General features: G+C 41.2%; 1 protein-coding gene across 6 annotated transcripts in view; it reads right to left on the reverse strand.

Moving 5' to 3' along the window:
- POSTN (periostin) overlaps positions 1-13516 on the reverse strand; it is a 55996-nt gene that overhangs the window by 7984 nt on the left and 34496 nt on the right. For 3 of the 6 annotated variants that reach the window (XM_084835463.1, XM_084835464.1, XM_084835467.1), the window contains exons 13-22: positions 12723-12853; positions 12492-12594; positions 11308-11375; positions 9604-9649; positions 8363-8443; positions 6277-6333; positions 5251-5346; positions 4295-4384; positions 3487-3567; positions 2656-2736 (exon numbers count right to left, since the gene is read on the reverse strand). In XM_084835463.1, coding sequence (XP_084691589.1) covers positions 2656-2736; positions 3487-3567; positions 4295-4384; positions 5251-5346; positions 6277-6333; positions 8363-8443; positions 9604-9649; positions 11308-11375; positions 12492-12594; positions 12723-12853 — 834 coding nt within the window. The remainder of the gene's footprint in view (positions 1-2655; positions 2737-3486; positions 3568-4294; positions 4385-5250; positions 5347-6276; positions 6334-8362; positions 8444-9603; positions 9650-11307; positions 11376-12491; positions 12595-12722; positions 12854-13516) is intronic. The other 3 variants (XM_084835465.1, XM_084835466.1, XM_084835468.1) reach the window with 2 other exon arrangements.

The raw sequence follows: 13516 nt of genomic DNA on the forward strand, positions 1-13516 counted from the left end.
TGGGCTTTCTGGCACCTCAAAGCCTATTTGTTTTTGTTTTTAAATTACAGCATAAGCTTGAATAAGCTACTTCAGGTATATGAAAATGGAATTATTAACATGCAGTACTTAAGTTAACAATGAGAGGCAGAGCCACTGTCTTCAAGGTCCCACCTGCTAATGGATTCACATTCTACAGCCTAGGACAACTTATCCTCTAGAAATTAAAAAAGGAGTTGGTCTTCTAGGTGCCACCAGAGCCCCTTCACTCATTCCTAATGCACAGCTGTGAAACCACTGTCTACTGGATCCACATTTTGCACAGGTGGCCTATGGAATGCTAAAACAATGGATGCTTTTTGGTATTTCTTTCCTCTACAGCAGGGGTGGGCAACTTGTGGCTCTCCAGACGTATCCCTCATCACTGGTTATGCTGGCTAAGGCTGATGGAAGATGTCCACCCTTGCTCTAGTTAGGACTCTTGTTTTGTTTTTAAATACATGTACTTCTTAATACATTTAGGGAGCAATCCTATGGCCGCTGGATGGCCAAAGGATATGTTGTTTTCCAGGAACTGACCTTCCCCCATTTCCACGCTGCCTTGGAGGCAGCATGGAACAGCCCCCTCCTCGCAAGAGGAGCACAGAGCGGCTGAAAATGGGCATGCCTGGGGGCATTCCAGGGTGGGGAGGGTGGAAATGCCTGTACGACACATCCTATGTGCTGTACATCAGTCTCCTCCCGCCTGCAGCTAGACAGCCGCAATCGATTGTCTAGCCAAAAATGCAGGGCAGGAGAAGTGCAGAGGGAACGATCCCCTCTGTGCTTCTCCTGCCCTGCATTGGGTAGGCGGTTGCCTCCAAGTTTGGAGGCGGACGCCTATCTGGTTAGGAGTGCACCGTTAATTTAATATATAACAAATACACAGCTATTCTCTCCTGTCCGGGGGGGGGGGGGGTTAACACCTGTTCTTACAGTTTTGCTAAATTAAGAGGACATGTGCTCTGCTCTCCTTCTCGCTCTCCCTGCTCTTTATGAATTTATTATGCAGGTGAGACTCTTCTGATTAATTTTGCCTGAGAGGGATTTCAAGATCTAGACCAATGAAGAGCCAGCTGGCTGTGATCTACTTCACTGGCTTCCAAATCTGACACTTCGTTAATCGTAACAGGAGCTAAGATGATGTGGACTCACTTCAACTGGAACAAGAATAAAATATGTAGCTTGGGGTTCGAAGTCAGGCTACAGTAAACTTTGCAAAAATACTTGAATTCTTTTTTCCTTCATTCTTCATATACCCCAGATATTTCTAATCTACACAACAAGCAAAAACATTCCAAACTGATGAATAAAGATTAATTTCATAGGCATCACATTTTTTAAAGTTGCACACCAGTTTCTTCTGGTTATTTATTGGAGAAGAATAGACAAGGTGAAGATGCGGAAACCATTCCTGGCAATACAGTGCACTCCACTTTATACGATGCAGTGATTTATTATGCTCAAATGCTATTGGCCAACAAAGCTGGCAAGCATATGGCAATGAAAACCTCATCCTACAAGTATGCATGGCTGGGACTGGGTGCAAAGCAGCACAGACTGATGTAACTATAGTGGCATCCTATGAGAAGCAATTATAGAGGATCTGTTTTATTAGACTTGTTGTGAGTTGAAAGCCCATAATACCCATCCCTCAAACCCATGGGATTGTCACAGAGCCAAAATGGCTGCCTCTTAGTAGACAGCATGTTTTAAGGATGTTGCATGGAGAATTCATGCATTCTCCAGTTCCACACAATCATTCCTCATTTGTACCCAACCTCTGTACCACATAACAGTTTTCCGTGATAGTGCGATGCCACTTCTAGTAATGGCATCTGCTGCTGCCACAGTTGCACTGAACACTGCCTCTCCATGGCTTGGAAGTGGTCAGCCAATGGTGCTAAGTTATAGAATCATAGGGTTGGAAGGGGCCTACAAGTCCATTGAGTCCAACCCCCTGCTCAATGCAGGAAGCCTGATTCCCAGGCAGTCTCCCTTCCAAGTACTAACCAGGGCTGACCCTGCTTAGCTTCCGAGTTCAGACGAGATCAGGAGGGGTGGTCCACACGATATTGCACTGACTGTGACGGTTGTTCAACCTGATAGGGCTGGGTCCTGACACTTCCCCTGATTTATGATTTGATATGAGTTTGCATCAACCTGCTCAGTATAAAGATGAGTGCACTGTACTGTACTCTTGAAGATAATTATAATTATTAAAATTTAGTGCATATAAACTGCAGTCATTTCCAAAGAAAGATGCTAACATGCCTTTGTTAACTTATAAGCAATGAATATTCATTTTTAATGAATAATGCAAAAGATCTGGACTTTTACCACTTTATACTTCGTAAGTATTTGTTAAAGTTCAAAATGTATTGTAGAATATTTGTATCAGAAATAAATCTTCATTGCTCATTTGAAACTGTTTAAAGACTGAGCAAGACACGCACAAATGTTTATTTTTCTCCAGTGTGGATTCTGAATGCTCAAAAGTAAACATTGCATACATCATTCTTTGTTTTTGTTCCGTAGATTTTTGCTTAATTAAATCAGTCTTTAAAAAGTTGAGAGATCAGTTTGTCAGTTCTCAAAGCTCATTGCGATGAGGTTAGTTGTCTTGTACTCACTAACCTCCCTGGAGGAGTCTTTTGATTTCTTCATCATCAAGTAAATGACCATCACCTTCAATGAGTTTGGTCACCTTGGTAACCTCTGATAGGACACATGTTTATGGCATGAAACTGATTTATACAGGACACTGAGAAATTGCAATTGCAGCACATTCAAGCATACTTTACAATTACACAATCCAACTATTACAGTAATAAGTATCACGCCAAACATCTGGTTGTTTTCATTAAAAGAAAGCAATGGTTGCAGTGTGTTCCTAGTGTAGAATAAATATTTGCAGTTTCACTTGAACAGGCATTAAAGTATTAATGAGGTATATATTGAATGTGAGATGAATCACAAGCAAAGGTAATTGCAGCAGACCTTGAATATGCCTTCCATGAAGCCTGATAGCAGATTATGTGAATGTCAGTACTGAATATTGACAACTGCTGATTCATTTTGTTAATATAGAAAATAGATATACATTTCCCTGATTTTAGGTGCTTTGTCAACATTCACAAGTGTGTCTCCTGACTTTTGAGAAATTCACAAAATTTACTTGGAGTCAACAATCAATAATCACATTGCAGACATTCACTATAACTCACACACTCACGTACATATAGATAAACATCGTGATTCCTGGAAATCTGATTCCTATCAAATATTGTGCATAATGTTGCCATGATCAAATGCTCAGATTTAAACACATCCAGACTCAGCAGTGTGCAATCTAGATTTCTGTTGCATGGTCGCCATGTACCCATTAAAGTAGCCACTATGTAGCCACTAAAACGATGAATATGTCTCAATGCAGTCCATACTTCAGTTTGTCAAAGGAACACTAACCTTCTTCCAGCAATTTCTTAAGGGTCTCCTCAGTATCTGCTCCATCACCTGTAGTGATTCGGGTATATTTCAGTTCAGGACCTGAAGTAAAAAAGGCTCAGTGAGGTGTATTTGAAAACAAAACACCTAACTCTTAGAATTTCTTTTCTACTGTCTTCACTGCTGTGTTATTAATTTGAACAGGAAGATAATGTTCATTATGATCACAGACAGTCATGGAACAGGGCCCTAGCAGAAGCTTTGGTGTGTTCAGTGTCACTTACAGAGACTGGTATGCCTGGTGGCTGGTGTGATAGATGCAGAGATTTGAACAAAAAGAAGAGCGAGGCTTGTGAAGGTGAATGAAAATGTGTTGCAATGCAGGCACTCTATGAAGTACTGTAGATGTCCAACTACCACATTCCTCCCTCCCACAGGCTGATTTTTCACAGCTTCATCAGGATTTGATTATGAGGTTTGGAAATGCTATACAATAAACAACTATGCAGTAAAACAACAAACAAGAGGCTCATGAGATGGCAATGATGAAAGTTGTGGACATAACAGCAGATTTAAAAGATAAGGAGGGAATAGGGCTCCTCTAGAGTAGTTAAATTGGATGACAGAGAACTAGTAAATCATATTTCTTCTCATAAGACCTTTCCTCAGGAATTAAGGTACCGTCAGGCTATGGTTTGTTCTGTTGCTGGCAGCTAGTCTCAAATATCCCAGAATCAGAAGTGGGCTCCACAGGAAAAGATTAAAAATGGTGCACGTCCTTTCCCCCTTCCTTTTGGTAAAAAGTTCGCATACTTGTGACATGGTTTACCTTGAATGATTCTTTCTTCGGTCACTTCTTTCTCAGTCACTTCCACAGGATGGCCATCAATTATTTTTGTGTATTTTTTAATTATAGGCTCTAAAAAGATGTTTTTAAAAGTTAGAGACAAGGTAATGGACAACTCACTGGATTGTTCCGACATCTCCCTAAGCAGCTAAGGGCTTTTCATTTCAGAACATGGGCAGAGAGGACAGATATTAGAAATGGTTAGATCACAGAATCATAAAATAGTAGGGTTGCAAGGGGCTTATTAGACCATTGAGTCCAACCCCCTGCTCAGTGCAGGGATCTAATCCAAGGTTAGATTAGATTCCAAGGTTTTCATTCAACCATTACATAAGGAAGAATGGAAATAGGGCCATTTTCATTTCCAAGCATGCCAGTTGTGTCAAGGCCAAATATTCACAAACTATGAACATCATGATTGGTTTTTTTTAAAAAAAAAATCAGAATATATAGGGTTCTTTTTATTTAAATGTATTGAGTTTTTGGATAGACTGGTAGTTCCTTTTCAGGGTTTGTTCACAACCCTGATGACAACAATATAAAAAGTTTCTCAAGGCTATGTTGGAACATGAATATGTTGGAACATGAAGAAATTAAAAGAGCTGGCAAAACTGCTTGTCCACATTTCATCTCATGATTACAATTCAGGATGCAGGCATAAAAATATTAAGAAAAAGCAACATTTCAACATGCAAAGTGAAAAATAAGTACATTGCATTTGATTTCTTTTACTGGCATTAATAAGAAGGAAAAGAGAGGTAAATAGTTTAATAATGAAGAATTGAAGTGTAACACATCATTATCATTATAACACATGCTAAAAGCAAATCCAGCAGCTAACAGAATTGCTCTCTTCTGCCTTGCAGAAGATCTGAAATTGTAATTGCCTCTTCCAAACCATTCTAGTTAGTAATGTCCAGCCCATAAGACATATTCACCTCCGTGAATCACTTTAGTTACTGTCTCGCCTTCCCTGACCAGCTTAAATTCTGGTTCCCCTTCAATCACTTTGGTGAGCTTTGTAATGGATGGCACTGCAAAGTATTATTTCAAAATTGCAAAGTGTGTTATAAATATGAAAGACATATTGCATAATTTTCAAAGTATCTGGGATAAACATGCATCTAAAAAGTAACACCTAACTATAACTTCAGGGCAAATTCTAAAGCTTCTGGGACCAGGATGAAAACTTTACAGTGATGCAGCAATGCTATGACACTGCTGTAGATAGAGACTGACGCAGAGGTTTTGGGTTGAGTTGCCAGGTTATCTGTGTGCATTGTTATTGATGTATGTCTGCATTGATATCCATCAATATAAATGTGCAATCTGACATGCTGTACATTATCTAGAACTACAGAAGTCTGAGTATCTGGGAAATGAAGGGTGTCTGCTACCAAAAGCTATGTGGTGGATTCAGGGGTTTGCCATTTCTAATCTGCACTGTTGCTACCACATTTCTGCGGCTGTTTTGAACTGAATAGATGTGCACCAGTCGCTTGATGGTATTCACATTGAAATGACAGCAGCTATTAAGATCGCATCAGTAGGTAGTACAGGAGGAAGCTTTCCCTAATCCCAGCTCAAACTAAGTATAACAACCCTGCCTTGAGAGATGCTCTGGGAGGCCTTGAGTGGTCCTTGCTCCTTGGCTGTGTGATTTTTCTGCAGTTTTGATTTAACTTAAGATCTGCATTAAGAAAACTGTTTTATGAAAACCTTCCTTTAAAAAAGGGTTGGTGCTTTGCTTCAGTTCACAGCTAGACATTATTGTATTGTAAACCAGGGTGAGCTATTTGTGGCCCTCCAGATGTTTTGGCTTATAATTCCCATCATCCCTCACCATTGGCTATGCTAGCCTGGGCTGATGAGAGCTGTGGCCTTCCAGATGGTTTGGCCTACAAATTGCCCACCCCTGCTGTAAGCCAAAATAGTTGCTATTTGGTCTCTTTTATGGCACTTACCTTCAATCTGTTTTCGAACTGTGGTGCCACCAACTACTCTTGTTATTTTTTTAACATCTGTGATAAACAATTATTTTAAAACATTGTTTTGGAGAGTCAGACTTTTAAAGATGCATTTGAGCTCTAACAGACTTCATAATCCAAACATAACTTCATAAAACATACAACAAATTTAGAAAAAAAGTTATGGGCATAATCTAACCAACTGTAAGCACTTCTAGGAACCACTGAATTTGGTAGTAGTGATTTACAGTGCAGTCCTATACATGTCTACACAGAATTAAATCCCACTGAGTTGAATGGGTAAGCGGGTATAGGATTGCAGCCTAAAGCACAGGCTCAACTTTTCTACTGAATTCAGTGCCACTTAAAACTTGCGAGCATTGTACCTACCATCCTTTACTTATTTATTCATAGTAATTGTAAAGTCTCTTCCATGTTTCCACACAGATTTGTGTCTAAAATACACTGCATATTGAAAATATAGGGCTGGAGCTAGATTTAATCAGACTAAGAGTAGACCCACTGAAATCAATGGGATTTAAATTAATCATGGCTGGCTGAAGTCCCAAGAATTTCAGTGGGTATACTCTAAGAATGACTAAACCTGTATCCAACCCATAGAATATAGCACAGGGGCAGAACAAGTGCTGTAGCCCATGGTTTGCTAACAAGTCCCATTACACCATTTTCTACCCTAAGAGCTCAGTTTAGAAGAGAACATTAAGTCTTACTTTTGTATGAATGATCAGAATATGGCTTCCTGGCACTTTTCCTGGCTAAAATTATCTTTTGGTCTCCACACATTTTGAGAGGCAGTTCTAAAAAACGCTTCTGTGTTCTTTGGGGACTGCCACCGTTGCGATCATTGGCACATGGAAAAGAGCTGAAATTTGGCTTCTGAGGAGGACTGTTGCTGACTCATCAGTGGTGGGATTGTGAGCAATGTTAAGAAGCCTTTCCAGGATGAATCATACTCTGGGGTGAAGCCAGAGGTAGGGTTACTAGTTTGGCAACCAGTGATGATTTGGCTCCATGGAGGGAGTAATCATCAGCACTCACTATTTTCTGTGCTTATTTCATTCCTACGGGGGGAGTAGTTTTTCTGATCTGTAAGCCTGGCATTACTGAACATGTCATTGCATTGTAATTAGTTGTGGAACATGTCAGATCAAATCCCCTGTAATGAAGCCATCCTGAGCTGTAGCAAATAATTGTTTTATTAAAATGTTGTGCATTCAACTCTAGCCCTTTAGCTGCTTATATGGGCTTCCCATCACTTTTAGCTTGTTCAGGACAGGACACTACAAATATCTCAAGGTTTGGGAGACAGTGAGTACTGAGTATGAACAAACTGGAAAGCATCCACTAGAAACCCACAAAGAGAGAATGTGTCTCAGGATGCTAAAAAAATGGCTTTGTTCTTAAGAAAGCCTTAAGAATATCATAAGAAAGCCTAACGTTGAGATGCATTCTCTCCTCGAGGTTTAGGAGCCCACAATCATATTAAGCCCACCCTGCATTCCACTTCTAGAATCCAGGGTGAACCTTGCATGGTTTGGTTGCCTCATCAGTAAGCAACCGTCATTATATTGTGCTTTCCTTACATTCTTTCCATTGCCTGCCTATAAGGTGGCACATTGAATTCAAGGTTACAAGGTTTTAATTTAAAGGATCCTGAGAGGTTATACTCAGGAGTGAAACTGTTAATATTGTGGCTTGGGATGTGAATGCTCTTTTTTGCTTCCTTTGAAAGTCCCTGCCTGTTTAGCCCAAAGATAAACCTCAAAATATACTCTCAGTCATCAATTTAGGTGAAATCTAGCAACAACCTAGGAAATGTGTGGAATACACCAACATTTCACCATTCTTATCTAAACTATCTAAACCTTGAAATATTTCTTATCTGTTGCCTGAGGAGAAACCCCCGCATTTGCTTCGAATTTCACTGGTGATGGGAGTGGAATCTGAAACTGTGGAAATGTGAATACTGAGTGTCTTCCTCTTCCCCCACCCCTCCCCCGGACCTCTGTCCTTTCCTAAATTTATGGAAGTGAGCTGGGTAGTCAGGATCAACCACTTTTACCTTCTTTTCTGATGATAGGCTCAAAGCTGCTCTCAATTACTTTAATATTGGGATCCACAACTTTAGTAATAATTCGGGTGGCTGAAAGAGTATAGAGGATGAGAGATAGCAAACACTGATGTAATTTTTAAAATATCTCATACTACCTCTTTTTTAACAGCCTTGGGTGATCTACTGATTTGTAGGTATCAGTAGATATTGATATCAGTAGATACTGATTTACCAATGTTTCAGGAAAACAAAACTTCAAGAAATGGAGTTAAAGTGATGCTCTTGGGAAGCTCAGAATGACCATGTTTTTTATACTAGTGCCTGCTGTGTAACATATACAACAATATACCTAGTCCCCCAATGTAGCCTGCCTCATACTAATGAAGCCCTAGGCCAGTGGTGGGACATCTCTGGGTGGATGAGGCCTGCCAGGCCTCTCCATATGGCCTGCTGAGGCCCTTCCCGCTCCCTGAAGTCCCACCCGTCAGGGCTCCGGAGGACCTTGAAGTGGTGATTCCCAAAGGCTTCCTTTGCCCCTCAGCTTTCCCAACAGGAAAGGTGAAGGAAGTCTGCTCTGTTGGCTGCTGCTGTTGCCTTGAGGAATCTGGGGTATCTTCATGCAGTGGCTCCCATTGGAGCAGCTCCTTCATCATTGAGCAGCATGGGCAGAGGGAGGAGATTGCAGAGAGGCGAGATTTCAAACTTCCCTCCCCATGAACTTCTCCTCCTGTGCTGCTCAGATAATCGGGAAACAGCTGAAGAGTGGGGAAGAGGGGTCTGAGTCCCTCTCCCTGATGTTCAGTTGTTTTTACTGATCAGCGGAGCAGTGCAGGGAGGAGACATAATGGGGAGGGGAAGTTAAACCCTGCAATCTTCCCCACCCACCCACTGCTCAATTGTGAGAGCAATTCATGAATGGTATGCTTGTACGTTTGGCTTTGGGCCCGCCTGGTTTTGGCATTGGCCTGCCCACCACCAGTATGTGGGCCCTGATGACTTTCCCCTGAGGGAATACAGCCCTTGGGAGGGAAAAGGTTTCCTATACCTGCCCTATGGTAATAGCACCCCCTTTGTGACAAAGGAAACTCAGCACCATTTATGTCAAATTTAGACTGAAATTATTACAGACACCCACAGTTACCCAACAATCATTTCACAATCCTAATTATCCAAGATGGTCACTGAGTTCCCCCCTCCCCACCGCCATGTAGTTCCCACATAATTGTCCATGCTACTTTTAAAACACTTACTGTAAAATGTCAGTGGAATCTCTTTGAATGTGCTACCACGGACATACTAGGGGGAACGAAACAAGAGTTACATCTAGTGTATATATGAGAAACTAGAAAATAAAAACTGCTGTGTTACAATTCATCAATAGGGTCAATTTCTATCTCCTGTGGCTTGAGTCAGGATAAATATTGTTTTGATCACACTATAAGAGTTAATTGGCTTACCCAATGCCAGGATGTTTGTATTACCAGCAACGACTGTTTTGTGAATGGTCATTGTTAATAATGTGCTTGTCACTGTCTCTACTTTCTGATTTCATTACCCTTTGACCTCACTGTTTACAACGTCACCAAACATGTGTATCATCTGATGAAGTGGACTGTAGTCCACAAAAGCTTGTGCCATAATAAATGTGTAAGTCTTTAAGGTGCCACATGACTCTTTGTTGGAAAATAAAAGTTCACATATTACAAGACAAAACTATCAGTCACACCAGCAGCACAATAACACAAAGCATGGTGTCACAATGACAACATAACAAGAATGGCATCAGAAGTATGTAAGAGAGAGGAGCAGAGACTGTAGGAAGTTAATCTATGACTCTGACTTAAAACAAACTCTTTACTGCCAAGAATGAAATGTTACGATAAACATGGAGTTGCCATTAAAATGGCAGCACTGTGCTGAGTTCTCTAGCCCCCTTCTGTAACATCTAGTAAAACTTAGCCTGTGTCCTGAAGTCATCATATCATGTATTTCCCTGGCCTAGGATCAGCCAATATAATGTGGAGTGGAGGCAGGGAAACACAATGTGGAATGGCATCAGTGCGCAGGCTATGTTGCACAGAGCGAGAATGGGGAACTCAGCATGGAGTTATTGTTTTCAGCAGTGGCTCAGAGTTTACTGTAACATTTAGACCAAGCTCAAATGAGACACCTTCCTTCACTGACCGATTTTCTATTTTTGGCTATTTTTAAAGTGCACAATGTACCCTCTTAATTCCTTTTAAATTTGCAGTGTGGAATAGTATATACTGTAGTACAGAGCAAATTTCTGGCTGTCACCAAAATAAGACTCTGTCCACGCCAGAGCACCTTGCTTTTGAATTCTTTTTTCCTTTCTTTTCAGTTTGCCTCTTCTCATTCCAGTCTGTTTCCATGCATGTGTATATTTGCCACCCAACTGTGCAAAGAACAGCACAGGACTCACTTGTTAGGAAGGGCTCCATGCTGCCATGTCAAGTAGATTCTACTGGTGAGGAAATGCCCAAGCTGGCTCTTTCAGGAGCACCAGCCCCAGTCTACCTATTTAAGGGGAGCATGTGCAATGGGACAAAGTTCGTTGCAAAGCCAGGCAGACATCAGGAAGTGGACCTGGTGCTTGGACCCTCTTCCAAAGCCTTCTGTGTCCCCTGCCCTCCCTGTCAGGGTTACCCTGGCTTGGGATGTAGTGGTAGGTAGTGGCATTGGGAAGAGGACCTCATGGAATCTACCATCATCAAAATCAGGTGAAGTTGATATGCTTTGTGGGGGAGCAATAATAGAAGTGTCCCCTGGGTGCTTAATTGTCCCCACATCTTATTTACGACTGACATCCCTATAATTTCTAGGACAAACACATTGGCCTCAAATGAAATGTTGTTGACAGGAGGAAATAAGGCCACCAGTCTGTTCTGGACTTTGGTCTAGGTCTATCTCAATGTACAATCACCTAATCATACCTTGATCTGAATGTACTTAATCAATTTTTTGAGAATTGTGAGGAGCTGATCATTTCCAACAGGCACATCTACAAAAACAGATTAAAAACAGTAAGAGTGTTATTCTTGCAAGCTGCCTTTTGAGCATTTTAATAGAACGGTGGGATAAAAATAATTTACACACACACACACACACACACACACACACTTCAGCTTATTTAAATCCACTATATTTCTCCCATCAAGATACTCTTCCTAAGTATGTCACATCTGGTTTGTTCAAAACTGAAGATTAGCCAAATGTTGTGGCTATTCCCTATACATGACTAACTTGTCCTGGAAGATGGAGGAACTGGGTTTGAGAGCAAAGTTATAAAGATTTCAAGTAGAGCACATTTTCTCAGTGTAATTATAATCATAAATATTGGGGGTTTCAAGTACTCCTGTCCTTGAAGTTAAAATGATTTTGGCATGGATAAGACAGCCAAATGCTCTTTCATTTGCAGTCAAAAAACTTGGCAAAGTGCTATCAGGAGTAATTAACTCTCCATTGAGTAATACCCCCCGCCCCACCCCCAGACATACTCGCATGGACATCTACATATCTGACACTGGCAAGTATGCGATATATGGCTACAGCTCATCATTTGCCAAGTTGCTGTTTGCAAACATCCAGCAGTGTGCATGTGACCACAAGTGAATCACATTAACAGTAGTGTCTGGCAGCATGTTTCAGGCTCTTTTTTAGCATATTCTGGCTTCCTCAGATTTCTGATTAGCTCTGTTGTGGATGCAGTGGTGGCTTGTGCAGGGGTGAGGGGAGCGGCACATCTGACTCAACCACTGAAAGGCAATCAAAGATCCCAAGCCCTTACTGGCAGGTGTCACAGGGTGCTGTTGGCCGTTCAAGAGTGATGGTCCTACACAATAAGGCCGGCTTGTCCCCTGGCTCCCAGAGATGTCCAGCATGGAAGCTCTCTCTTCTGAGAGTCACCACTCAGTGCTAGCAGACAAGTACTGTATTCACCCACCCCTTATAAATTGCCACTGTGTGGATGAGTGTTAAACAGCAGCTTACCTCACTGACAGATGCTACACAAAACCATCTTCCCTTGCTATTGTGATATACACCACAGGAGCGACCAAATATGTGACAAATGGTCTAAGCAACATGCACGAATATGTTATAATAATCCGCAACCCACCTGCAGGATACAGAAGCTTGTCGAGGACATGAATTACACCGTTGGTTGCCATCAGATCAGATTCTCTTGATTGCAGTTCATTCACCAAAAGAGTGTCATTTACCTACGAATACAATAATATGAGAAGAAAATACATCTCCATTACAGTTGAAATCAATGTTTTCATAATGTCAAGTATTTTATATAGTAGAATCCTCATCATGAAATGAATTTGGAAATTTCAGTACTCACCACTTTCAAGTAGAGTTTGCCACCCTGGATAGTTTTCAGAATGTTGGTCACACCAGGTTCAAATCCATTTCCAATGAAAACTCCTCGAGTCAAGTGATAAAGCAGAATATTCCTGAGAGCATTTTGGTCCCCTGGGGAGGAAAAACAAGGACATAAGCACAATTGGATCCATGACTCATCAAGCCCAGTATCCTGTTTCCATGGACAAATGCTAGAGAGAACCTGTTTGCCTTTAACCACACAACCCTTAAATTCAAATTCTGGTTTCTTTACACATCCAAGAGGTGAACCAGACTGAAGTTAGGATGCAAAACCTCTGACAACATCAGGGACACTTTCACTCTAGGAAAAGTGAAAATATTATAACCAATAGCAATGGTGTTATCTCTAGTAGGATTCACTATTCCATAGAGAGCACAGTAATCTGTGAGTAATCCAATAGATTATAAACAAGGGTTACATCTGGAGTTCATATATCTCACCATGGGAGAGCTCTATGAGTTCCTGCTTTGTACATTAACCAAGAAGGATAAAAAACAGGAAGCATGAATCATGTGAAAAGGAGCTTTTAAAACTTACACTTCCCACTTCCAGCTGCCAGGTAAATAACAGCTTTACTGAGGGCTGCATATCAGGGTGAGAAATGGCTAAACTGTCCCTAAACCTGTTGCAATCAGGGACATAGTTCAGGTGAGAACAAAATCTGCTGCAATACCACAGACACTGGTGACCCCAGTGTCAGAGGATGGGACCTCAACCGTCTTCCTGATGGCAGTGCAGGAAGTTCAACAGGA

This window comes from Heloderma suspectum, chromosome 2 (genome assembly GCF_057233095.1).
Source record: "Heloderma suspectum isolate Gila_16-S chromosome 2, 16-S_ref, whole genome shotgun sequence".
Lineage (NCBI taxonomy): Eukaryota > Metazoa > Chordata > Lepidosauria > Squamata > Helodermatidae > Heloderma > Heloderma suspectum.